The 22,756-nt window shown below is 35.0% G+C and overlaps 3 protein-coding genes and 1 long non-coding RNA gene across 5 annotated transcripts; 2 read left to right on the forward strand and 2 right to left on the reverse strand.

Annotated features, from left to right (window-relative positions):
• The first annotated feature begins 1,681 nt into the window (after positions 1-1,681).
• Positions 1,682-5,520, forward strand: LOC123216265 (mitochondrial adenine nucleotide transporter ADNT1-like). Its single transcript, XM_044636668.1, has 8 exons — positions 1,682-2,060; positions 2,927-2,975; positions 3,055-3,218; positions 3,728-3,765; positions 3,974-4,086; positions 4,352-4,465; positions 4,572-4,916; positions 5,132-5,520. The coding sequence occupies exons 1-8, from the start codon at positions 1,903-1,905 to the stop codon at positions 5,213-5,215; spliced, it is 1,065 nt and encodes a 354-aa protein (XP_044492603.1). The 5' UTR covers positions 1,682-1,902; the 3' UTR covers positions 5,216-5,520.
• Positions 5,521-6,064: 544 nt separating this feature from the next.
• On the reverse strand, positions 6,065-6,855 carry LOC123215252. 2 transcript variants are annotated; one of them, XR_006501995.1, is made up of 3 exons: positions 6,695-6,855; positions 6,301-6,604; positions 6,065-6,185 (listed from the first exon to the last, which is right to left on the reverse strand). It is a non-coding gene; the product is annotated as an uncharacterized LOC123215252 (long non-coding RNA). The 2 variants fall into 2 exon arrangements; XR_006501994.1 differs by having other exon boundaries at positions 6,301-6,612.
• A 2,120-nt stretch (positions 6,856-8,975) lies between these two features.
• LOC123217046 (protein SUPPRESSOR OF PHYA-105 1-like) lies at positions 8,976-17,474 on the forward strand. Its single transcript, XM_044637788.1, has 7 exons — positions 8,976-10,919; positions 11,502-11,659; positions 12,516-13,356; positions 14,333-14,479; positions 15,104-15,421; positions 15,513-15,572; positions 15,916-17,474. The coding sequence occupies exons 1-7, from the start codon at positions 9,486-9,488 to the stop codon at positions 16,108-16,110; spliced, it is 3,153 nt and encodes a 1,050-aa protein (XP_044493723.1). The 5' UTR covers positions 8,976-9,485; the 3' UTR covers positions 16,111-17,474.
• Positions 17,475-18,627: 1,153 nt separating this feature from the next.
• On the reverse strand, positions 18,628-21,726 carry LOC123216431 (MDIS1-interacting receptor like kinase 2-like). Its single transcript, XM_044636839.1, has 3 exons — positions 21,118-21,726; positions 19,354-20,964; positions 18,628-19,164 (listed from the first exon to the last, which is right to left on the reverse strand). Exons 1-3 carry the CDS (start codon positions 21,563-21,565, stop codon positions 18,785-18,787), a joined length of 2,439 nt encoding a protein of 812 aa, XP_044492774.1. The 5' UTR covers positions 21,566-21,726; the 3' UTR covers positions 18,628-18,784.
• Between the last annotated feature and the right edge of the window lie 1,030 nt (positions 21,727-22,756).

A 22,756-nucleotide genomic window follows, 5' to 3' on the forward strand; every position in this document is an offset into this window, starting at 1 on the left:
ATTTTTAGTTTTTTAAAATATTTTATTAAATAGCAATTTTACCCCTGACAGTAACAATGAAATTTAACAAGCATGTGAGTATTTGAATTTTTGATAATTAACAAATGGGAAGTTAGATTTGCATTAAACCTTAGGTGGGAAATAGTTATTTGGCCTTAATAATATATTTATTTTGCATTGACCTAATGGGCTTATGTTTAGCACTAATCAAACCATAAATAGAAATTTGAAAATTCAAACGTACACAACGGTTGAAAATGCAAATATTCCTTCCATTTATCAGTAGGTAAATTTCAATTCCATGTCTTTGAAAGTTATATAAAGGAGATGCATTTTTTCGTCATTTTATACTATTTCAGATTCCATTCGTTACTGCTACAAACTTTATGATTGCGTGAATTTATAAATTAGCTATTGTTTCTCTACGTTGCCTATGATTTCTTGGAACTTTATAACTCAGGAAATAGTAACGCTTATAGAAATTACACTCTAAAATCAAACTTTCCCAAGTAATTTTGATGGACTTAGAAAGTAATAAGGCTGCTTGTCTTTGGAAAATATTTCATCCCATAAAAAAATTACCTTTATATTAATTCTTTTTCTGCCTATTACAATTCATGGTGTAAGCCTAAGCCCACTTATGTTCCTGATTGTTCACTTTATGGGTCAGGCTACAAGTGCTTACGAACTAAAAAGCCCATTGTCCTCATTAAAGCCGTAAGATTGGATTTGGTACCCGTTGAAAAGTAAACACAGTAACGGGCAAATAATAAAAAGTCCAATGTTTCTAATAATAGAAAAATTATTTATATCCACCTTAAATGAGAAATTTAATAGAAGGGTACGTTGAGATACACTGTGCATGAGAAATAATAATAAAATATTATTGTTTTTATTATTAATAAATTAATTAAAATAATATAAATAATAAAAAGTAGATTAATAAAATAATTTTTTTTACGATCAACCAAACAATGTTAAAAAGGTAGCGTGTGAAACTTGGATTAGAATGTTATTACCTTTTACTAGGTTCCAAACGTGGGTGGTCCACAGGGGCATGGGTAAACCAGTAATTTTACTGATTGATCCATTCCCCATATTATGAGGACTGAATTAGATTGACGCCCAATTAAAAGACATGCCATAAATCATGCATGACGGCGTGAGGAAGCAAGCCATTTAGGTTTCCGTTATTGCAAAACATACAAAAGCAGCAGCAAAAGCTCAGTCACGTGAGGATTTGTAGTTGGTGTCAACAACCATCATCACCTACCTGACACCTTTCCATTTGCATGACCTTTCGTAAATCCCATGCTTCCAACGCCAATAATGATATATTTTTAAGTCTAAGTGGACATATTTTTGCTTTGTTTTTATCCGGTAACAAGTGGGATTCACCAAATTATAGTCATTGCAAACACGTCATAAAAAATAAAATAATAATTTATTATATACTAATAAATCAATTATAAATTCAATTGTTTATATAAAAATATATACCCAAAGGATTGCTCCTATACTTTTGATGACTTTAAGATGAAATTGATTAAGGGTTCATGGATACATTCGCGAGTAGGGTACGTACTCAAAGTGTTTGCTATATATATATATATATATATATATATATATATATATATATATATATATATATATATATGTATGTATGCACACGAAGGCATGTTCATCATCTAACGCCGTCGGATTCATACAATTATACACGTACACTTTCTCCTTCAGTTCTCAAAAGTCGTCACCAACGCCACTAACAACCACTGGCAAAGAGAGAAAAATGTCAAGTATTGCTGCCTAATATTGGAGATCCTACCTGACCGATCGTCTCAAAACCTTAAATCCTTCTCTCAGAGAACACAATTGCTCGTTGACTAAGGTTTGGAATTATTAATGGCTTCTGAGGATGTAAAGGCCAGCGAATCGGCTGTGTCGACGATTGTGAATCTTGTGGAGGAGGCGAAGCTTGCTAGAGAAGGCGTTAAAGCACCAAGCTATGCTATTCAAAGTATCTGCAAATCTCTTATCGCTGGAGGATTCGCCGGCGGAGTGTGAGTTCCATTTTCTATTGTGAGTTTAATGGCGTGTCTTATCTAGTCTGGAATGGCAAATTTTAAACTGGTGAAAATTAAATTAAATATTGCAATCTTATGCACTATTTGATATTGCATTTTGCATGAGTGTTGTGAATTCATTGCCGCTCTGTTATTTTCTTGGACGAAGTTATTTTTACAATGTTCTTCCGATTACTTTATGACTTTATTGATTCTCTGTTTATTTGTTTAAGAAGTTTCAACTACAAGGTTTATCATATCGTTTTTTAATTTGTTCCTGTGAAATATTATGTGAAAATTTTCATTCTTTAACAGTCAGTAGTTTGAGAATTTCCTGATAGGAAATACCTCGACCCCAAGCCTCTTCAATCCCGTGAATTTGATCCCAAGATTGTTTGTACAACCACAGAGATATAATCGATTAAACTAGGTGTTACACACAACTTATCTTAAAACGATTTTCATTTAGATCAGAATTTAAGTGCGTCCTGAAAACAGATAATAGTGAATTCTGTTGAAAAATAATTTCTTGCTTCACAATTTTTCAGCTTTTTAGCTTGCTACCATCTCTTTAGTTACGAGGGACAATCTAAACTTCATAGTAGAGTAATGTACAGTGCAGCACTTTGATCAAGAGAGGAGCATTAAGTTGTCTCCCCACAAAGCTATGCTTCTCTACTTATTAGAATTACAGTTTTTGATCCAGTGTGGTGGTTTACTCATACAAATATAATATAGGTTTCATCTCCTCGAAAGCAGAATGCAAAAGCAATATTAGGTTATGCATCTTTTATTGTTTATTCTTGCTAAAGTATTACTGTGTTGTATCTTGACCAAGCTGAGTCTTTTGCATGTTAATGCAGATCTCGCACAGCTGTTGCACCATTGGAACGAATGAAAATATTGCTACAGGTTGGTTCTCTCAGTCTGCACTTGATGTGTATGATTAAGCTCTTGAACACACTCATATTGAATCCATAGTATGATGCAGGTTCAGAACCCCCACAGTATAAAATACAATGGAACAGTTCAGGGGTTGAAATATATATGGAGAACTGAGGGATTTCGTGGACTCTTTAAAGGCAATGGTACTAACTGCGCTCGAATTGTTCCGAACTCAGCTGTCAAGTTCTTTAGCTACGAGCAAGCTTCTAAGTATGATTCTTTACAACTCTTGCTTCATTTGTTCTGTTGATTCGAGTTATCAAAATGACTCTGAAAGGGTGAACATGTATGCGAAGGTAATGTGGTTGTAGTCTCTTCACAGTGCTAAGCTTGCATGAATCCATCAGAGGCAGGTAGTAAATGATTGATTATTCCAGCTGATATGTGCATTGTTTACTGAACTGTAACTTCGACAATTCTAGACAAAAGCAGTAATTTTAAAATGAGGTTCAAATTATATTTAACTACATAATTAAGTCTTACAGTGTCTTTTTCTTATATTCAGCTTTGTTGAGGAAAAGATTTCTAATACCTGTTGCAAGCATTTAAACATGCAGCCTATCGCATAGTTTTAGGGAGGGCAATTTTTGTGCTTTAAGTCCCTTGCTATATTCATTCTTATTCAATATTTGGATTATGAAGTTTTCAGAAAAAGTTTTCTATCACTATTTATTGATTAGGTTTTCCTTTTGCTCATTGGTCCTCTCTATTTTGAACAGGGTAATACTGCATTTGTATCAACAGCGTACTGGGAATGGTAACGCCAACTTTTGTTGTCACTTTCTTTTTCATCATGAATACTCCTTTGTGCATTGCAAGACTTGATGAGACTGAACATCATACCTTGATTATTGCCATGGGATGATATTTGCAAAATACATAGCATATTTTCATGTTTATACACAACATACTTAGGGCTTGTAGGGATATGAAGCTTATATCTTTTTCCTTTTTAATTTTTGCAGAAGATGCTGAACTCACTCCTTTACTACGCCTTGGAGCTGGAGCATGTGCTGGAATAATTGCCATGTCTGCTACTTATCCCATGGATATGGTACGAGGAAGATTAACTGTGCAGGTACTGTCTTTAAACCATTTGATTAAATTGCAAATTGTTCTCTAATTAAGTTTCTGAGACACCTATTTTTTGGTTTAATCTCCTTTGTATCCTCCTTTTAAGAAGGATTATTTTTTTTTCCGGATTTTTGCTGTGAATCTTTTCATTTTGGAAGAACTTATTAACACTTATTTTATAAAAAGACTTCATTTTACTCTATGTGCTTCTTAAAGCTTTTTTTGATTTATTCTTTTCCTTTTTTCTCCCATTTGTATTCTGTTTCCAGACAGATAAGTCTCCTTATCAATACAGGGGAATGTTCCATGCTCTGTCAACTGTGCTTCGTGAAGAAGGTCCACGGGCTTTGTACAAGGGCTGGCTTCCTTCTGTAATTGGTGTTGTAAGTACTATATTCCTATTCTTTATTATTATTGAGTTGGGAAGTCTTTCAAGACGTTTCCTTTCTTTGTTATACATGGGTCTTATACTATTATTTATGTTTGCAGATTCCATATGCGGGTCTCAACTTTGCTGTGTATGAATCTCTCAAGGATTGGTTAATCAAAGCTAAGCCTTTTGGACTAGTTGAAGATTCTGAGTTGAGTGTAATGACAAGACTTACTTGTGGGGCAATTGCTGGAACTTTTGGCCAAACAGTTGCTTACCCTCTTGATGTCGTTCGTCGAAGAATGCAGATGGTGGGATGGAAGGAAGCTTCCTCAGTTGTCACTGGTGATGGGAGGAGCAAGGCCACTCTAGAATATAATGGCATGATTGATGCGTTCCGGAAAATTGTTCGGCATGAGGGTTTTGGTGCATTATACAAGGGTTTGGTTCCTAATTCCGTCAAGGTCAGTCTAGTATCATCACATCTTTTCCATTTTGAAATCAAGTTAATCTACTATACAAAAGAAAGAGTTGCTTTAGTCAGATGGCTAAACGGCATTGATCGTTATTTCTATAATGGAGTTTTTAAAACGATTTCAAGCTGGTTGTTTTTATTGCATTTGTAAAAGTTTGACTTGATAGACATGATTTCATGTTGGTGCCATATTTTCCTGTTCAGGTTGTTCCATCAATAGCCATTGCATTTGTGACGTATGAGATGGTGAAGGACGTTTTAGGAGTTGAGATAAGAATATCAGACTGAAGTATGTGCAACTCTGATATCTGTTCTATAAGGGTGCTATTTTTGTAGGCAAGGGGATATAGAGAAGGTGTAGGGATAATTTCTTGCCATCATCTTGAATAAGCTTAGATCAACGTCGGAGCCTTTTTTTATAGATTGCTTTTATTTCCTATTGTTATTTCTCTAGGAACATTATGTACCTCTCAGTTTCTCATTTATATGCCGTGTTAATAAAGTTATGGTGAAGGAACATGCGAGAAATGCATATGCCAATTTCTCAATACCAATTGAGAGCTCAATGAATTGATCATTTATGATTCCTTTGAGTGATGACTCTCTTGTTTTAAACAACTGAACATGAATGCAAGTATTAACATAAATTTGAGGCGAAGAACTCGTGGACTCGAGATAAAACACCTAAATATTTGGCATCCCTTTATCTATGATAATGAACCATTCTCAATTTGAAATGAGTTGACCACTTGCATTTGGTTTTGGGATAATTTTGCGCCTTGTAATTTCTAAGAGAAGGTAGCCAGTGGCAGCTCTGACTATGTAAGATGAACTCCTTAAGGTACCGGCTTTCGTTCTCAATATTAAGTTTCAAGTTTTGCTTTCTGTAAATGTGGTATTGGTCTGTTTTGGGGAAGCATCTCTTGATGTTTGAGGGTCTTTAATTCATTTTTCTCTCTAAAAAATTTGGTAATAACTTGTAGAAAATGAATCAGAACGAGAAATTTTAATCCAAGAAAAATATCATTATATGTATATATACACACTAATATAATGATGGACGGTTTGTTTCCCTTTTTCCAGAGAACACGAAATGATCATCCCATGGACCCATATATATATATATATGGTGTTCATTCATTCATTTATCTATTAAGGGAAGCCTTCTGTGCAGGCTTTTCTTGATGTCGTCAGTGCCCCTGGAGTATACATTTCTCTGCCGGCCGAGCTGCTTCTTGTCTACATTCTTTTGCAATGCCTGGACGCAATAAAAACTTATGCCTTATAATAGAATTTCTTTACATATTCACTTTTCATTTGACAGAATAGAATATGTTGTAAAATGGATGTGAGGTGATAATAGAAATTATTACCGTATGTCCTTGATAGGCTGAAACCTGGGTGGTGGTCGTTGTCCCTCAAATTTGACTTTATGTCTGTCCTTTCTTTTAGTGTCTAATCTAGCTTCATTTTCTCTTACAATTTTTTCCCTTTCCTCAACAAAACTTAAGGAATCATCGTTGGAGGTAGAATTTAATGAAAGAAGCACCATAATAAGGTTTAATTCAAATAGAGCAGATGCGTCCGGTTGCTGTGAATGATCGTTCTCTTCTATTATAGCTTCATGTATCGATTCTTCAACTTGTTCCGTCATTTCTGGAATTGCCCGCCTGTATTCTGAAAAACTGAAGCAGATAAATAAGGACGACAAAATCACAAAGCATTAACAATTTTCCCTCTTCAATTCTGTGTTGAATACAGTCGTACCTAAGAAGTCATTTAGAAATGGGCTTGCTGAAGTGACTGGAAGTATGCTTGAGAAAATACATATAGCTGTGTAGATGGATTTACAACCTTGGCATGCAAGCAAGCAGTTTAACTTTTTCTGTTGAATTTATTTATATACAATATTTTTGGTTTGAACAGGCAGCCAATGTTGGCTGAAGACATATGGAGAAAGTGGAGAGACTTATAGGCCAATCACAACCTACTTTGGTAGTGGACCGATCGTAGTCGTACCGCCAATTAAACACCGTCTTTTGTGTAAAATTGGAGTAATGTTATATATACTTATTTTTTTTACACAATTCATATATACAGTAATATGTCATCATGTAATTAGGTGATTTTAAAATATGTGTTATTATATAATAAAAAAGTATCTAATCATATGATAATACTTTATCTATATATAAAAATTATGTATAAAAAATAGGTACATATAGTTTTATTGGTAAAATTCAGGCTTCCCTTTAATTTAGTTTTCAAATACAATATATGGGTGGGCATTGGCCATTTGACTGGACTCTTCTCTAACCCTTATATTATATTGACGGACTATGACACAGCCCAAGTAGGAGCCCCAAGACTTTTCATTACTAAATGACTACTGTTGGATCATCAATTGGCCCGTTTTAGATTCTAAATTGGCCCAATGACTATGTCCCTCCCCCACCCAAAGGTTTGTTGAAATGACTTAAATTTCATAAAGTCAAATTCTTGTCCATAATTCATTTTCGTTAGTAAATTCAATTAAGTAAAAGAGCAAAATAATTATTTTACATAGATTTTTCTGTTTTATTACTTTTTTTAAAATGACGCATGTTTGGGGTGAAATGCAAATTTTGAAAATATTAGGGTTTCAATGATTTTTTTGTATGTTTTTAGAAATTAAAAAAAAAAATTGAAATGTTTTAAAATTTTTTTATAATTATAATATGTTTTTGGATAATTTTAAACATAATAATTACACTTTACGTTCTTAAAAAAGGGAATAAAACACAACAATTTTAACACTGATTATAATTTTAATTTTTTAAAGGTATAATTGATAAAATATTAAACTAATAAATATATATTAATAATTTGATATTTATATTAATATTAATAATATTTTTATAATTTTAATTAAAAAAATCACTCTCAAATAAATCAAATAAAGTTTTGAAGACATAAAATTTTGGTTTTTTTAAACTAAAACAATGAGGATATTTCATTTTAACCAACCTTAGGTGGGAAATATGGTTCGGCCTTCTCAGTTTGACAAAAAATAATATACTTTTGAATAATTTCGTATGAGCATGATGGAGGCCAACCACTCACTTACCTGTCTCATTTAAGGTCACTCAACCTTCTTAAAGAGCTTACCACCTGCCCACTCCCATTTGGGTAATCCTCAATTTCAAGTTACCCAAATTTCTTGGATAATAAATGCCCCTTCTGTTGGACATAATTACGAAATTACTTACGATCAGCCAATCCGCTGCTTCTATTTTGAAGAGGTATTGTCACGTGCTACCGTGACCAACCACCATAACTTCATTAGATTAACGGCTAAGATTTGAAGAAACCCACCTTCTAAAAAAGGAGTTACATAGACTCGATAATCGTGTCCTAAGTACGTATGATGTAGGGCCCCCTCTGTCTAGCTCTAATAACAGCCAAGGAAAACAAACCTTGTGGGTCCGCGTCTGTTATGGCCTTAGAATCACCACGTGGAACGTCCCTTTGTCGTTGATGGAAAACACTACTCTGCTGAGCGACACCAGCTGCCACTTTAATTTGGTACCCAATCTTTGATTTAACGGTGCAATGCAATCTATGGATGCTGCCTCAGCCGGCCCTCGGTATATGGAGAGACAAAACAGCGTCGTTTTATTAAAAAAAAAAAAAGCATTGAAGTAGGTTTTTGGCTGCTTTTATTATTTATTATTTTATTTTTTCGAAACAGATCTGGTGGTGGTGAAGGGGTCTGGGGGAGGGTTTGTGGATATTAATTTTAAAGAAAATTTAAAAGTAATATTGAGCAAGACAAAGAGCGCAGAGTTTCGAATTAAAAATATCTAATTGATGCTCGATAAGACATTCTTTATTGTTAATATATATGGATACTGTTTGGTGGTTGTGGAAAGTGGAGAACATATTATTTTTTGCCATTTCTGGAAATTCTGTGGCCTCTCCTTTTTTCCCGCTTTAAGTTGGTTTGGCCAATTATAATTTGTCTTATTGGGACTTTTTTAATTCTCTGCTATTTCGTTCTATGGTAATCATTTCAATTTTCAATTTTGTCGATGTTTTTACTTCTGCTTATTTAGTGGCCTTGATCATTGCAAGAGTCTTGGCATAAGTTACGTTTTCTTACTTGTGGCTGTCTGTGTGTTTTCTTCTTAATTTGAGTTTTAATCCTGTTTTGTATTTTGTTTCTGTTTTTCCGTTGCTTATAGATTCATACATCTTCATTTCAGTTAAACTGATTTCAGTTGACTGCTTGTTGAGCATATGATCGTTAGCTTATTTTTCAATTTTTAATCTGAATTTAGCGCACTTGAATGAAGAGCCTTTGATGTATGTTGGGGATTTAGCGAAATTATGAAGGTACTGTTATATGACTATATACATATTTCCCATGAGCACGCGGCAGTTATGGTAGATGATTGGTTTTTGGCATACTTTTGTATTTAGTTTTTGTGTATATCAGTAATTCTTTGTATTTTGGACTGGGCAGACCACCCGTGCTGCAAATTAAACTAGTTGGTTGAATGAGGCTTGTTTGGATGAAATGGACCAAGTTGGGGATGAAGTGTCTGCAAGTGATATAAATGGGAATGCTAAACTTAAAAGAATAGAAGGCAATCTTTCCTTAAAATTAGAGGGTCATAATATGTTAGAATCACCAATAATTTGTGCATCTGTTAGTGAAGGTTGGCCAGAGAGCTCAATCCATAATTTTACCAATGCCACAGAGGCCTCTTTGTCTGGATCTGAACCCCCTTGCAGTAGCCTTCGTTCTTTGAATAACAGGCTTGCAGTGGTTGAAGACTTGACGGTGGGAAATCATATGACAAGGGATTCAGATATAGTTAGTAGCCCAAACAGTTCAGGGCAGGGCCAGTGGCAACAACTACAACTTTTAGCAAGTGTGTCTGAATTTAAGGGTTTGCATAGAGATTCTATGTCCCAAGAGAAAGGTCGAGTAACGTTAAGAGTCAAAGAGCAGTTTATGAAAATTTCTTCTGATATACAAAGCCCTAATTATTTGTCAAGAAAGCAAATTGACAAAGTGCCAGAGGAAGTTTCTCCATATTTAAGGGCAAGGGAAAACATGATCGTCTCAAGCAAGACAGCACCATTTGGAAATACACAATTGAAAACCTTATCAATGAATACACCTGGCGTTTCACAGTTATTTGTAAAGAAAACTCTCAAGGGAAAGGGGATTACTAGCAGCAACCCTGACACTCAAAGAGACCTTGGCAGTGCAGTTGTGAGGCAGAATGATGAAAAACTTGGTTGTCTCTCTTCCAAGGTTGTTTCTGATTCATTGTTTAAATCTTCTACCAGTTATGTCATGATTCCTTCCCATGGGGTTAACAGGCTTGGTCCTGAATCTTTACATGCTGGCATATGCTTGAGAGAGTGGCTGAGATTGAGGCGTGGGAAAGGAGAGAAGGTTGAAAGTCTGCATATATTTAGGCAGATTGTGGAGTTAGTGGATTCTGTTCATTCTCAAGGCATTGCTTTGCAAGACTTACAGCCATCCTATTTCTATTTAAGTCCATCAAACGGGGTTATATACACTGGTTCATTTGCCAAGAGAGAATCGAATTCTGTTGTGAATCAGGATTTGGGAAAGAAGAGGCCACTGGAACAAGACACGCTAGTGCACTGTAATTTAGCTGTGAAGCAGCAAAAGCTCAATGATGACATGAAATCTGTTACACACCAGAGCCATTTCTTCTCCAGTAGTAGTTCTAGGACTAAGAAATTGAATGAGACTGATTTTAGTGTAAATGATAAACAGGTTTCTGAATATGTTGAACTCCATACTCAAAATGTTCTCACCTACCCAAGTATGTTGTCTACAAAGGATCAGCAGTCTTTTCCTGCAATTGCTCAGCTGGAAGAGAAGTGGTATATTAGTCCAGAGGAGCTCAATGATGCAGGTTGCACGTTTAGGTCTAATATCTATGGCCTTGGTGTTCTTCTTTTTGAGGTGAGGGGACATATTTGTTGGATTGTTCATTCAAATATATTTGTATTTTGAGATTAATCCCATAGGCCTCGTTTCTTGATATGTTATCTGTTTTTTTTTTTTTTTTTCACTTTGTTTAAATCCATGTCATATATATATATGCTTGGTTATTAGAGTATGAAAGATGGAAACCCCAATATTCCTCAAGTCATCTAGGCCTCAATATGCAATTAGTTGGATAACTAAACTTTGAAAACCAGACTGAACTTGAAATTGGTTTTAGTCAGTCGCATGTGGGATATTTTAACATGTATTTGCTTTTTTAATGTTCTTGTTCAGAATTTTATCTGATCTATCTTGTTTAGATACACCAATCGTTTTGTTCTTGATGTTCCAATTTGAGCAATGCAATCTACTTTTCTCAACATGCATCTGAAAAGGTTTTCTACCACAACTGAATGGGCATCAATGACTGTCACTTCACTCAGTTCACATTTAGATTATTTAGTTCTTTACTATTGTTCTCTGTTAATCTTTACTTACACTCCATGATTTTAGTATGAAATGCCTACCTTTTAAACTAATTTGAGCCATTTCTGTCAGTTGCTGTGCTATTTTGAATCAGCGGAGGTGCAGTCTGCTGCGATGTTGAATTTGCACCATCGAATTCTCCCACCAAAATTTCTTTATGAAAATTCAAAGGAGGCTGGCTTTTGTCTTTGGCTTCTTCATCCTGAACCCTTGTCTCGTCCAACAACTAGGTATATTGTATCAAACAATATATGTATCTCTTAAGTATATACTATATAAACTTATATGAATGTCATAGTTATTACTAAGTTCAATCTCAATGCTTCCAAAATAACTAGAAGATTGGCATATACCATGTCTATATGAAACTATGTAATGATCTGTGTAGGCTATGGATACACTTTCATTACATGGATTGGCATATACTGCATTGATTTGCAAGAATGTAATGATTTGTGTAGGCTATGGAAACACTTCATTAGATGTGTATCTCTTAAGTATGTAGTATATAAATTTATATAAATGTCATAGCTATTACTAAGTTCAATCTCAATGCTTCCAACGTTACTAGAAGATTGACATATACTGTGTCTATATGCATGTAATGATTCTGTGTAGCCTATAATATGCTTTTGTTACATGGATTGGCATATACTGTGTCAATTTGCAAGAATGTAATGATTTGTGTAAGCTATGTAAACACTTCATTAGATGTGATTTAGTTTCAGGTTGTACCAAGAAATCTGCAAACTTCATTTAAAAATGAAAGCATAAAATGGTTGGAAAGGATATGAAGTTTGAGACAATTGTCTCTGTAGCTAGATGAACGGATTATTTGTAGATGAGGATGTATATATATTTGTGTGCTAACTGATAAACCAGTAGGTTCTGATATGAGGTGGCTTGGCATATTATAATTAAAATTTCTATCATATGACAAGTATTTTGCATGTGTTTCTTTTTTCTAATATGTGGGTTCCAACATGTTGCATTGCTGCATGATTTGTCAATAGATCCTATTTGTCTTTATTGTGGAATATATTTATTTGTGATACATTGCATAACTTGTTTTCTGATTTGCAACAGGGAAATTCTGCAGTCGGACTTAATATGCATATCCCAAGAGTTGCATTCCTATGATGATATTAACATATCTGCTGCAGATGATGAAGATGAAACAGAACTGTTGCTTCGTTTTCTTGTTTCATTGCAAAAACAAAAGCAGAAGCACGCTTCCAAATTAGTTGAAGACATAGGGTGTTTGGAAGAAGATATTGAAGAGGTCGAGGGAAAGCACTTGCAAAAGATATCCTCGCTTTTTACTCAGACACACAAGGAATGTTTTAATGCCAGAAAACAGGGTTTTAGTTTTGAAGATTCTATAACTTCAGCTGCAGTTTCTCAGTCATTTTCTGTTTCTAGTAGGAATGAGGCTAGGTTGATGAGAAATATCAGTCAACTTGAGGATGCCTATTTCTCTATAAAATTCCAAAATCGACATACAGAAGATGCTGCTATTGATAAAGACTTGCTAACTAGTAGAGACAGGTGGTCCGAGTTGCAAAATATGAATGAGTCAAGCATGGCTCAGAAATCTGATGATCGCCTTGGAGCATTTTTCGAAGGTTTGTGCAAATTCACCCGCTATAACAAGTTTAAAGTCTGTGGGACATTAAGAAATGGAGATCTTCTGAATTCTGCTAATGTGATTTGTTCTTTAAGTTTTGACCGTGATGAGGAGTACGTAGCTGCAGCTGGGGTATCAAAAAGAATCAAGATTTTTGAGTTTAATTCACTTCTAAGTGGTTCTATTGATATCCATTATCCGGCTGTTGAGCTGTCAAACAGATCTAAGCTGAGCTGTGTTTGCTGGAACAATTACATTAGAAACTATCTGGCTTCTACTGATTATGATGGTATAGTTCAGGTGTGTATTCACTGCTTACTAAAAGTTGCATATACAATCTGCCCTCGTGTTGTATTTTATTTTGTGTATGCTAGAAAAGCCATCATTAGTTGGGTTTCTCTTGTCAGCTGCAGCAGCTGTTGTAGAGTAATATTATAGCAGTTTTCTGAAGTAGTAATATCTTCTCAGGAAACCCACTTTTGTGATTTATGGATTTTATTGGTATCATGAATTTATTCTATGGTCGTTGTGTTCAAAGCATGAAATATAATTGTTTTGCCTGTGTTTTTATCTGTAATAGAGACTACCATGCTTACCAGGATATTTCCATGTTGACCTTCAAAGAGCTAATCATTGTTAGTGTTTTTTTTTTTTTGGGTAAGTAAACATTGTTAGTGTTTCAAGTATGGCAATGACTGAAAAATGTTAACTAGGAGCATTCTTAAATCAGATTGTGAACATGAAGTAAATAAAATATCTTAAATTGATCAGGTTTGTTTGAAACTTTGGTTACTGGAAATAATAACAATTGGTAAAAATTCTTTTACATAATTTTTTTTCTTGTTTTCGTATAAATGGGAAACTATTCTGCTGAAAACAAAAAAAAGTTTGTGAGTAGTGTCCTGTCCTGATGTCTGAGCACCTGTTGGAAGGTAACCGGTCAAAATACCTGATTGGAGTTGTGGCTGTACCATACACTTGCTGACTCTTTGCACAACTTAATATTCTGAGCAGGTGGCCTTGCGGAGCCCGGAAGTTCTATACTAGAGTAGAGAGATGCATATTTTTAATTTGTTTTCCAGGATTAGCCTAAATTTTTTCTTTTGGTGAATATTTACTTAATGCCCCCCAAAAAACCAATAAAATAATGAAATCTATTATTGTATCAATCATAAAAATCTTTAATAAATGTTTACTGAGGATAATTTATTTATTTTTTTACTAGTTCATGTTGTTCACTTTTGTACTTACTATTATATGCATGGGTGTATTCTAGATGTGGGATGCGAGCACTGGTCAAGGATTCTCTCATTATGCAGAGCACCAGAAGAGGGCGTGGTCTGTCGACTTTTCTCAACTTGCCCCTACAAGTTTTGCTAGTGGAAGTGATGACTGTTCTGTGAAACTTTGGAACATTAATGAGGCATGCTATCCCTTCTATCATCTGATTAATAGCCCAAAATTCCAAGATACTGTTATATTTTTTTTAGACTTTAAAGCAACAAATGTTAGGGTTCTAATAATCTTCTTTTCTCTCTCTTTACTTTTTTCTGGGGGCTCATATTCTGAAGGCTTAATGAGAAAAACGTGGGAAAAAAAATTATGAAAGTAAACAAAACATAAGAATAAAACTTTTCATGCTAAGAGTCTATATTATGTACCAACATGAGTTTTCTTATCTTTTCATCCATTTATGGATGCTGTAACTTACAATAAAAAAGCTCCACATCTCCTGGCTGGTGCTTGCAGGCATACACTGGTCTAAGTCAGGAGGGGCTCTTTTGATTGATTAACCAGATCACCAATTTCTATTTTGCTTGTCAGTTTCTTTAATTATGGCTGCTGTTGACTGTATATTAAACCTATGTTTATGTACCATATGTGAAACGCAGGCTAGTATTGGAACTTTCTCCTTCATTTACCTCACCTCACACACTTCTTATTTTACTTTAAATTTGTTGTATTGCTTGAATGTTCCTTTGTTGCTCTTTGGAAGTTTTACGAATTATGGAAAGAAACTGAAATTGACTTCCTATTGCTTGTGCAGAAAAATTCTGTTGGCACCATCCGGAACCCTGCTAATGTTTGCTGTGTTCAGTTTTCGTCCTTCTTTCCTCATTTGTTGGTTTTTGGATCTGCTGATTATAAGCTTCACTGCTACGATATTCGAAATACAAGGGTCCCTTGGTGCACTCTAGCTGGCCATGAGAAAGCTGTTAGCTATGTGAAGTTTTTAGATTCAGAAACCCTGGTTTCTGCCTCAACAGATAACACCCTAAAGCTCTGGGATCTTAGAAAAAGTAGTCCATCTGGGCTGTCTGTTGATGCTTGCAGCTTAACTTTCAGTGGCCATACTAATGAGAAGGTTGGTTACCCCAGATTTGATAAAATTTTTGATCAAGTTGAGTTGTCCTATTCTTAATTTTTATAATTCTTATTTTTTTCTTCTTTCTCAGAATTTTGTGGGTTTATCTGTTTTGGATGGATATATAGCATGTGGATCAGAAACGAATGAGGTAAATGTTTTTGTATTGCAATGTCAGAGTACGTTGAAAGCCACTTTGTCCTTTTTTTTTATGAACAGCAGCCAACTCAACTGGATGTATAAAACTGGGGCTCAGTTTATGAACAGCAGCCAAGGGTTGTGCATATAATGTGTGCAATTAAGCTGGGGCTCAGTTTTTTAAGTCTTGGACTCGCTCCAAGTTTTCATAAATCCACAAAATGACTAAGAAAGACAGACTTCATCATCTGTCAATACCAATCACTTCTCACAAATTTGAAGTTTCTTTTTATTTCACTTATTTGATCAGAAATACACCCTTGGGTTCTAACAATTTCTGTTGCTGTGGTTCTTAGGTTTATAGTTATTATAGATCTCTGCCAATGCCAATCACATCTCACAAATTTGGATCCATTGATCCTATTTCCGGACATGAGAGTGGTGATGATAATGGACAGTTTGTTTCAAGTGTCTGTTGGAGACAGAAGTCCAATATGGTTGTTGCAGCCAACTCAACTGGATGTATAAAACTATTGCAATTGGTGCCATAAAAGCTGCTTCTCTTTTGATGACCTAGAATTCGGCTGTACTCTTTAATCACTAAATACTTGTCTTACATCGTCTTGGCATTAAAACCGAGTCAAAACTGGGAGCTTATACTTGTTGGTGACTGAATGAGGGAGCTAAGCTATCACCAGCTACTAATGCTGTGGATTTTGCACATGATTGGTATAGTTTTTCAGCCTTCTGGTATTTTCAGTCATAAATCTGTCTGTGAACTGAATGAAAGTTGGGTACCGGGAACATCGCTTTTGAAAAACAAAGTTATGGAGCTGCATCACCTCTATGAACTGAAGGTCAAGTGATTGAAGATTTTGTTGCCTTCGATTCATTGCCTAGGCTCTTATCAGAAAGCTTGATCATGGATTGATTATAAAGGTGGACCGAAATTGGATTATGGATGAACCTCAGTTTCAAGAATTGTGCGTGAGCACATGCCGTCTACGAGAAAATAGTTTGTCAGGAGACTCATATGCTGATCATTCTGTGTTTCAGTGGTAAAGCCTAGGGCTAGAACCTCAGCAGTGCAAGTTTAGCTTTGTGAGGGTGAGCATTTCGTGGAGAAAACAGCTGAAGAAGACCATTTCAATGTCTTCTGTGCCAACACCATGCAGCTAGGCCAAATATCTGGGTAATGGATTATGGTTTTTTTTGTATACTGATACAGGTAGGAAAATGTTAGACCACCTATTACTAAGGTGTGCTAAAAGAGGAATAAGGGCAAGGAAAATTGCCGTGTGGTGAGGTGGAATCAGTTTAGAAGGTGATTAAAAAAAAAAAGACCCACGTGGAGGACACAAGAGGAATGATGGAATGGAGGGAAAAACAACGATATAAAAGGAAAGATGAAAGAGAAAAAGGGGACTTAGAATGAATTAGAAAGAAACTTGGAGCCTGAGAGCATATGGCACCTTTGTTGCAGAATCTCCTTTGCTAAATTGTGTAAATTGTCTGCAGGTTCCTGTTTGGACGGAGTATTGCGTGTGGGGATGAATTTTGGACAGGATATGGGTTGAAGGAACTTTAGCTGTTCCAATACGAACCAGATTGTTTTTTCCCAGAATGGGTGTTCCATCAAATGGATTGTCGTTCCATCGCGGATACTAATTTATGCAATTTATGAATTTCACAAGTTTTGAGAGAGAAAACCACTAACTTAACCACGTATACCTTTGTTGCCTATAAATTGTTGTGGTTGCTTCATATATTGCAACTGAAGTGGGATTTTTCTCTTCAAATTGTTGTATGACAAATTCAAGTACTCCAATGGCAAGAGAGAATCATGAATTCTACCATAAAGTTTATTCTTAGAAAGATCTACTTTAGATGAATAATACCATGAATGTATTTCCAATGAATTTCTATATCACTCCCAAAAAAAAAAAAAAAAAGCTTATAAATATAGATTCTTATCCTTGAGATAACTACTAAAATATTCTTATTCTTTACAATAAAATCTTAAAACAGTTCATCCAAAACTGATAGCCAATTTTAGCAGTATGTAGTTCTTGAACACTGGCCTAGGAGACGACCGAAGTCAAAGTCTTTTGGGTATAATTTCTGACACAGTCAATACTGTTCATCCAATGGGGCCATGCATCAATATATGTCAACAAAATCTTGTAAGCTTATATACCATTAAACCCAAAACGATCAAGGAAGATTCTACAACAGTGAATTCAGGAATTTTTTCCATGGTTGGAATAAAATGAGGTCTTTTTGCCCGAACCTTGTTCAATAAAATGGGGTCTTTTTGCCTAAATCTTACTCAATAAAATAAAATCTTCTTGTCCGATGCTTACTCAATAAAATGGGGTCTTTTTGCCCCAACCTTACTCAATAAAATAAAATCTTCTTGTCCGAACCTTACTCAATAAAATGAGGTCTTTTTGCCCTAACCTTTCTCAATAAAATAAAATCTTCTTATCCGAACTTTACTCAATAAAATAACATCTTCTTATCCGAACCTTACTCACTTTCTCTTTAGGCTTTTTAATCATTATAAAGTTTGTTTCTTTGAATTGTTCCATATTGCTGATAGCTAAAGCTAGTCCAGCACTGGAAACATAAAGTCAATAAATCACTTTAGATCTCAACAAAATGTATTGACTCAAGATAATCTATATTATTAGCAATGGAAATTAACAGCTTAAACAAGTTATTTGTTGTACCCTTTTGAGCTTGATCTTAGTTCATCATCCTTAGCACGCATTCTCTCTCTTTACATATAATTTAACTCAGTTTTTATATGCACGTAGGGTTACTGTAACACTAATATGAATGTGTAATTATAAAAGAACTTTTTGCAATTAGGTCTTATGAGAAACAAACGTCCCAAAAATTAATAGTCTTAAAAAGGACTTGGATTTCTGGTTTGTGTACAAGTCATCTCCATGCGCTTATATTGAAGACTTTGATTTTAGAAAAGTTAAATCTAATTATGAAAATCCTCTTAAAATTTTCCAAAATAACAAGAGGACAAAGTATGGATGCATTGAACAGGCAAATTTCGGAGCAAAAACGAAGAAAGCACAACAATATTATTGGTGTTGACTATAATGATAGATTAACTGATTAAGTACCTAAACTTAAAAGGGAGAAAAAGTAGGTTTAATATTAGAAAATGTTGCAGAAAACAAAAACATCAATGAAATACATCCATTCTTATCCATCATGTTCATCATACAAATACATTTTATGGTTTCTCAGTTCTGAGATGGAAATTTCTCTTAAAGATTTTGTAAAGGATGTTTTTTGTGCAAGAAATTCTTGAGACACACGCTTCATTGTAGGGCGAGACTTTGGCTTGGAACGCAAACAAGCAAATGCTATGATTGAAACAAGAATAATTTCCTGTATAACTTTTCGATTAACTGGAGGCAAGAGGCGTGAGTCTAGTACATCAACCAACATTAAATTTTGGTCGGATGATGATGAGAAAGAGAGAATTTCTTCTGGATGCCTTCCCATTAATACTTCAAGTGCAATAACTCCAAAACTATAAACATCGCATTTCTCGGTCACAACCATAGTGTATGCAAGCTCTACAAGGAAAATGGAGACCTTTAAACGAGTAAAGTGATAAAAAATTATTTAATTTAGAATGAACAAATTCCTTACAATTAGTTTTTCTAGAAATGTTGCTATTTGATTTTTTACTTCATTCTTCTATAATCCAATTCAGTCATTAAGCTTCAATTAATAAAAAAGGAGAGAATAACGAAGTACTTCACCTGGAGCTATATATCCATAAGTGCCTGCTACCATGGTTCTATTGGATGAGTCAGGAATAAGAAGTCTAGCAAGGCCGAAATCACCAACAAATGCATCAAATTTGGAGTTCAGTAGAATGTTATTGCTTGATATGTCACGGTGAACAATTGATGGTTCGCAGTCATGATGTAAGTAAGACAAAGCATGTGCCACATCTTTTACAATGTTCACCCTTGTAGTCCACTCCAACTCAAGAGCTTCATCATGATTCCGTAGAATACAAAACAAGCTTCCCCTCTCCATGTACTCGTATATTAAAAACATGCATTTCTTATGCAAACAAAATCCATAAAGTTTGATAATATTTCGATGTCGTATTTTAGATAATACATGAGCCTCATTTTCGAAACTGTTGAGGTAAGGTGACTCCTCAATTTCTGCACTATGAAGCTTCTTCAAAGCAACTATATTACCTTTGGGTAGTTGTGCTTTGTAAACGCTGCCATAACCTCCTGTTCCAATGCAATATTTGATATGAAAATCCTCTGTTGCTTTAATTATGTCTTCAAATGCTATCTTACCATCATAGTTGCATATTGAGAATATATCGCCGCTTTTGCATACTTTTGAGGACAGTGGAACCTTTTTTTCCATACTTCTTACAAAAATCAATGCTAAAATTATGGCAGTGAGACCAATGGTGATAGGTAGAAAAGTTGCTATCAAACAAATGACAATATTCTTTTTGGGTGGTAGTATAGGAGGAGGAGGTGTCGGAGGAGTATAGCAAGGAGTAAAACCATCTATTTGACCACATAAACCTTTGTTGCCTATAAATTGTTGTGGTATATGAAGATATTGCCACCGAAGAGGGATTTCTCCGCTCAAATTGTTGTATGACAAATTCAAGAACTTTGGTGGAAGGGGAAAATCAGGGATTTTACCGGAAAGTTTATTATTGGAAAGATCTAATTTAGATAAATATAGACTTCCGATTTGTTCTGGAATTTTCCCAATCAAAATGTTATAGCTTAGATTTAAGTTTCTCAACTCTTTACAACTCTTAATTTCAAGTGGTATAGAACCGCTAAGTATGTTATCAGAGAGGTCTAAACTTCGAAGTTTGGCTAAGCCAACAATCTTATAGGGAATCGAGCCATGGAGATTGTTAGAATTAAGAAAAAGGGTTGCCAAAGATGTTAAATTACCAAATGTTAAGGGAATAGTCCCAATGAAGTTATTACCCTGCAAATTTAGCCTTTCCAGATTCATCCTCCCGATTTCTTGAGGGATTGTACCGCCAAGGTGATTATTAGAGATGACCAAACGTCTCATGTGTGTTAAATTACTTATAAAAGAAGGGATGGGACCATGAAAATGGTTATAAGATAGATCCAGAGAGAGGATGTTGGTTAAATTTTCTAGAGCTGGTGGAATTGGACCATAAAAATTGTTATCAGAGAAGGACAAGCGGGTCAACGTGCTTAATTTACCAAGTAATGAAGAAACTTGTCCTGTGAAATTGTTATTACTGAGGTACAAGACTCTTAGATTCCTCAAACTCCAAATTTTCGAGGGGAGTACACCTGTAACAATTTTGGTTAAAACAAAAAGGGGGTAAATTTCCGCTCCTGATTTAAAAGAAAAGCAAGCAGAATCAAACATTATTAGCTCACCTGTAAGATTATTATATCCCAAACAGAGAAACTCGAGCTTTGAAAGAGCACCGATTTCCAAAGGGATTACACCTGTAACAATTTGAAGAAAACAAAACAGGTTCTAAATTTCTACTTCTCGTTTGAAGGGACAACAAGCAGAATCACACAGTATTAACTCACCTGTAAGATTATTCTGGTCCAAGTAAAGCCTTTTGAGCTTTGAAAGAGCACCGATTTCCGAAGGGATTCTTCCAGAGAGATTATTTCTACCAAGGTTGAGATATTCCAGGTATGGTAAGCATGAGAAGTTTAATTGGCCAAGCTCTCCTTGTATTTCGTATCTGCGCAAAAAAATCTCCGTGATGCTTCCTGATGAACTGCAACTGATACCAACCCAGTCACAATGATCTGAAGAATTGTTGGTCATGTTGCTGTTACTCCACCAACTGGAGTTAAGCAGAGCTTCCTTTTCTAGTTGTATGGATGATAATTCACAAATACTAAAAGGAACATGACGTGTCAGAAGGGTAGCCCAAATGACCATTACTGCAAAAGTGAAAGAGGTGAACGCCATGTTTGCAATGTGTTGCTATTCTCAACCTGAAGCAGAGTTTATATTACGCTAGCTGAACCTCCATTTACGTTGGTTCCTGAAACTTGGCCAAAGAAACGACTGAAGTCAAAGTCTTTTGCGTTTAATTTCTGGTTAACACGAAACTCGTTTCCACTAAAGAAATAGACCCTTTAAGTTGATATAGCTTACTTAGCATTCGACTGTGAAGTAAATGAATCAATCGTAATATAGTCCGCCGTATTCGTAAGTTCAGAAAAATCAACCGACAATGATACAAAGCATAACAATCAAGGAAAATTCTATGACAGAGATTTCAGGATTTTCCAAGTGAGCTCATGAAATGGAATCATTCCCACTTTTCTTTAAGACTTCTTGGTCGTTTTGAATTTTCCCAAGTTAGTGATTAAATATTTGAGCATTTTCCCACCTAGTTTATGAAATTAATTAATGAGCATTTTTCATCATTTTCAGCCCATACTGTATCTGTATTTTAATCCTTAAAAAAGGATGTTGAGAGACAAAACGAAATCCTATAATAGTAAAGAATCATCAACTAAATGCATCAAACATAACTTGGAAAATGTTTTTGACTTGGCAACGTACGTGCGAGAAATCTTTGAGAAATGCTTTCCACTGTAGGTCGGGATTTTGAAACAAAAACAGTATCTTGTAATACTATTGAATCCAACAGAGGGCTGAGGCGTGACCCGGTGTCCTTATTTTTCTGCTCTTATTTGCTTGTTTATGTGCAAAGATTGATTGACATTCACCACAATGTAAGCTCAATATATAGAAACTCAACAAACTAAACTCATATGTCATTCATTCTAGTGAAACTCTATAATATGAAGCATCCTAACAAGAATCCATAGAATGGGTCATGCATTTAGAGATCAATAAGCATTTAGAGAAGCAAAAAGTTATGAGTAGAGAAGGAAAACAGAATGTAAATAACAATGAAATGTAAAGGGGTTAAGATAATGTATTCGACATATATCTTTGTTTGGTCTTCGAAAGTACTATTGGTTCTGTCACACTTCAAAAACTAATTCAAGGAGTAAAACATCCCCTCACATTTATATACCTACACCCAATTCTTTTTTCCAACCAATATGAGATATTCAATAATCCTCCTTTTTTTACACATTGGTCCACCAACAATCTATCCTTCAACATCTAAGGCGCAGGAAG

This window comes from Mangifera indica, chromosome 5, assembly GCF_011075055.1.
Source record: "Mangifera indica cultivar Alphonso chromosome 5, CATAS_Mindica_2.1, whole genome shotgun sequence".
NCBI classification, from domain to species: Eukaryota; Viridiplantae; Streptophyta; class Magnoliopsida; order Sapindales; family Anacardiaceae; genus Mangifera; species Mangifera indica.

Bases quoted from the DNA above. Each gene is read 5' to 3' on its own strand.
- LOC123217046 (XM_044637788.1), top strand. From the start codon at position 9,486: ATGGACCAAGTTGGGGATGAAGTGTCTGCAAGTGATATAAATGGGAAT. The intron at 14,480-15,103 runs GCATGCTATCCC...TTGCTTGTGCAG, and splicing joins AACTTTGGAACATTAATGAG to AAAAATTCTGTTGGCACCAT. The intron at 15,573-15,915 runs GTAAATGTTTTT...TGTGGTTCTTAG, and splicing joins GTGGATCAGAAACGAATGAG to GTTTATAGTTATTATAGATC.
- LOC123216265 (XM_044636668.1), top strand. From the start codon at position 1,903: ATGGCTTCTGAGGATGTAAAGGCCAGCGAATCGGCTGTGTCGACGATT. The intron at 2,061-2,926 runs GTGAGTTCCATT...ATGTTAATGCAG, and splicing joins GGAGGATTCGCCGGCGGAGT to ATCTCGCACAGCTGTTGCAC. The intron at 3,766-3,973 runs GTAACGCCAACT...TAATTTTTGCAG, and splicing joins TCAACAGCGTACTGGGAATG to AAGATGCTGAACTCACTCCT.
- LOC123216431 (XM_044636839.1), bottom strand. From the start codon at position 21,565: ATGGCGTTCACCTCTTTCACTTTTGCAGTAATGGTCATTTGGGCTACC. The intron at 20,965-21,117 runs TTTAGAACCTGT...CTTTTAAATCAG, and splicing joins CTTCAAACGAGAAGTAGAAA to GAGCGGAAATTTACCCCCTT. The intron at 19,165-19,353 runs GTGAAGTACTTC...TTTTCCTTGTAG, and splicing joins TTATGGATATATAGCTCCAG to AGCTTGCATACACTATGGTT.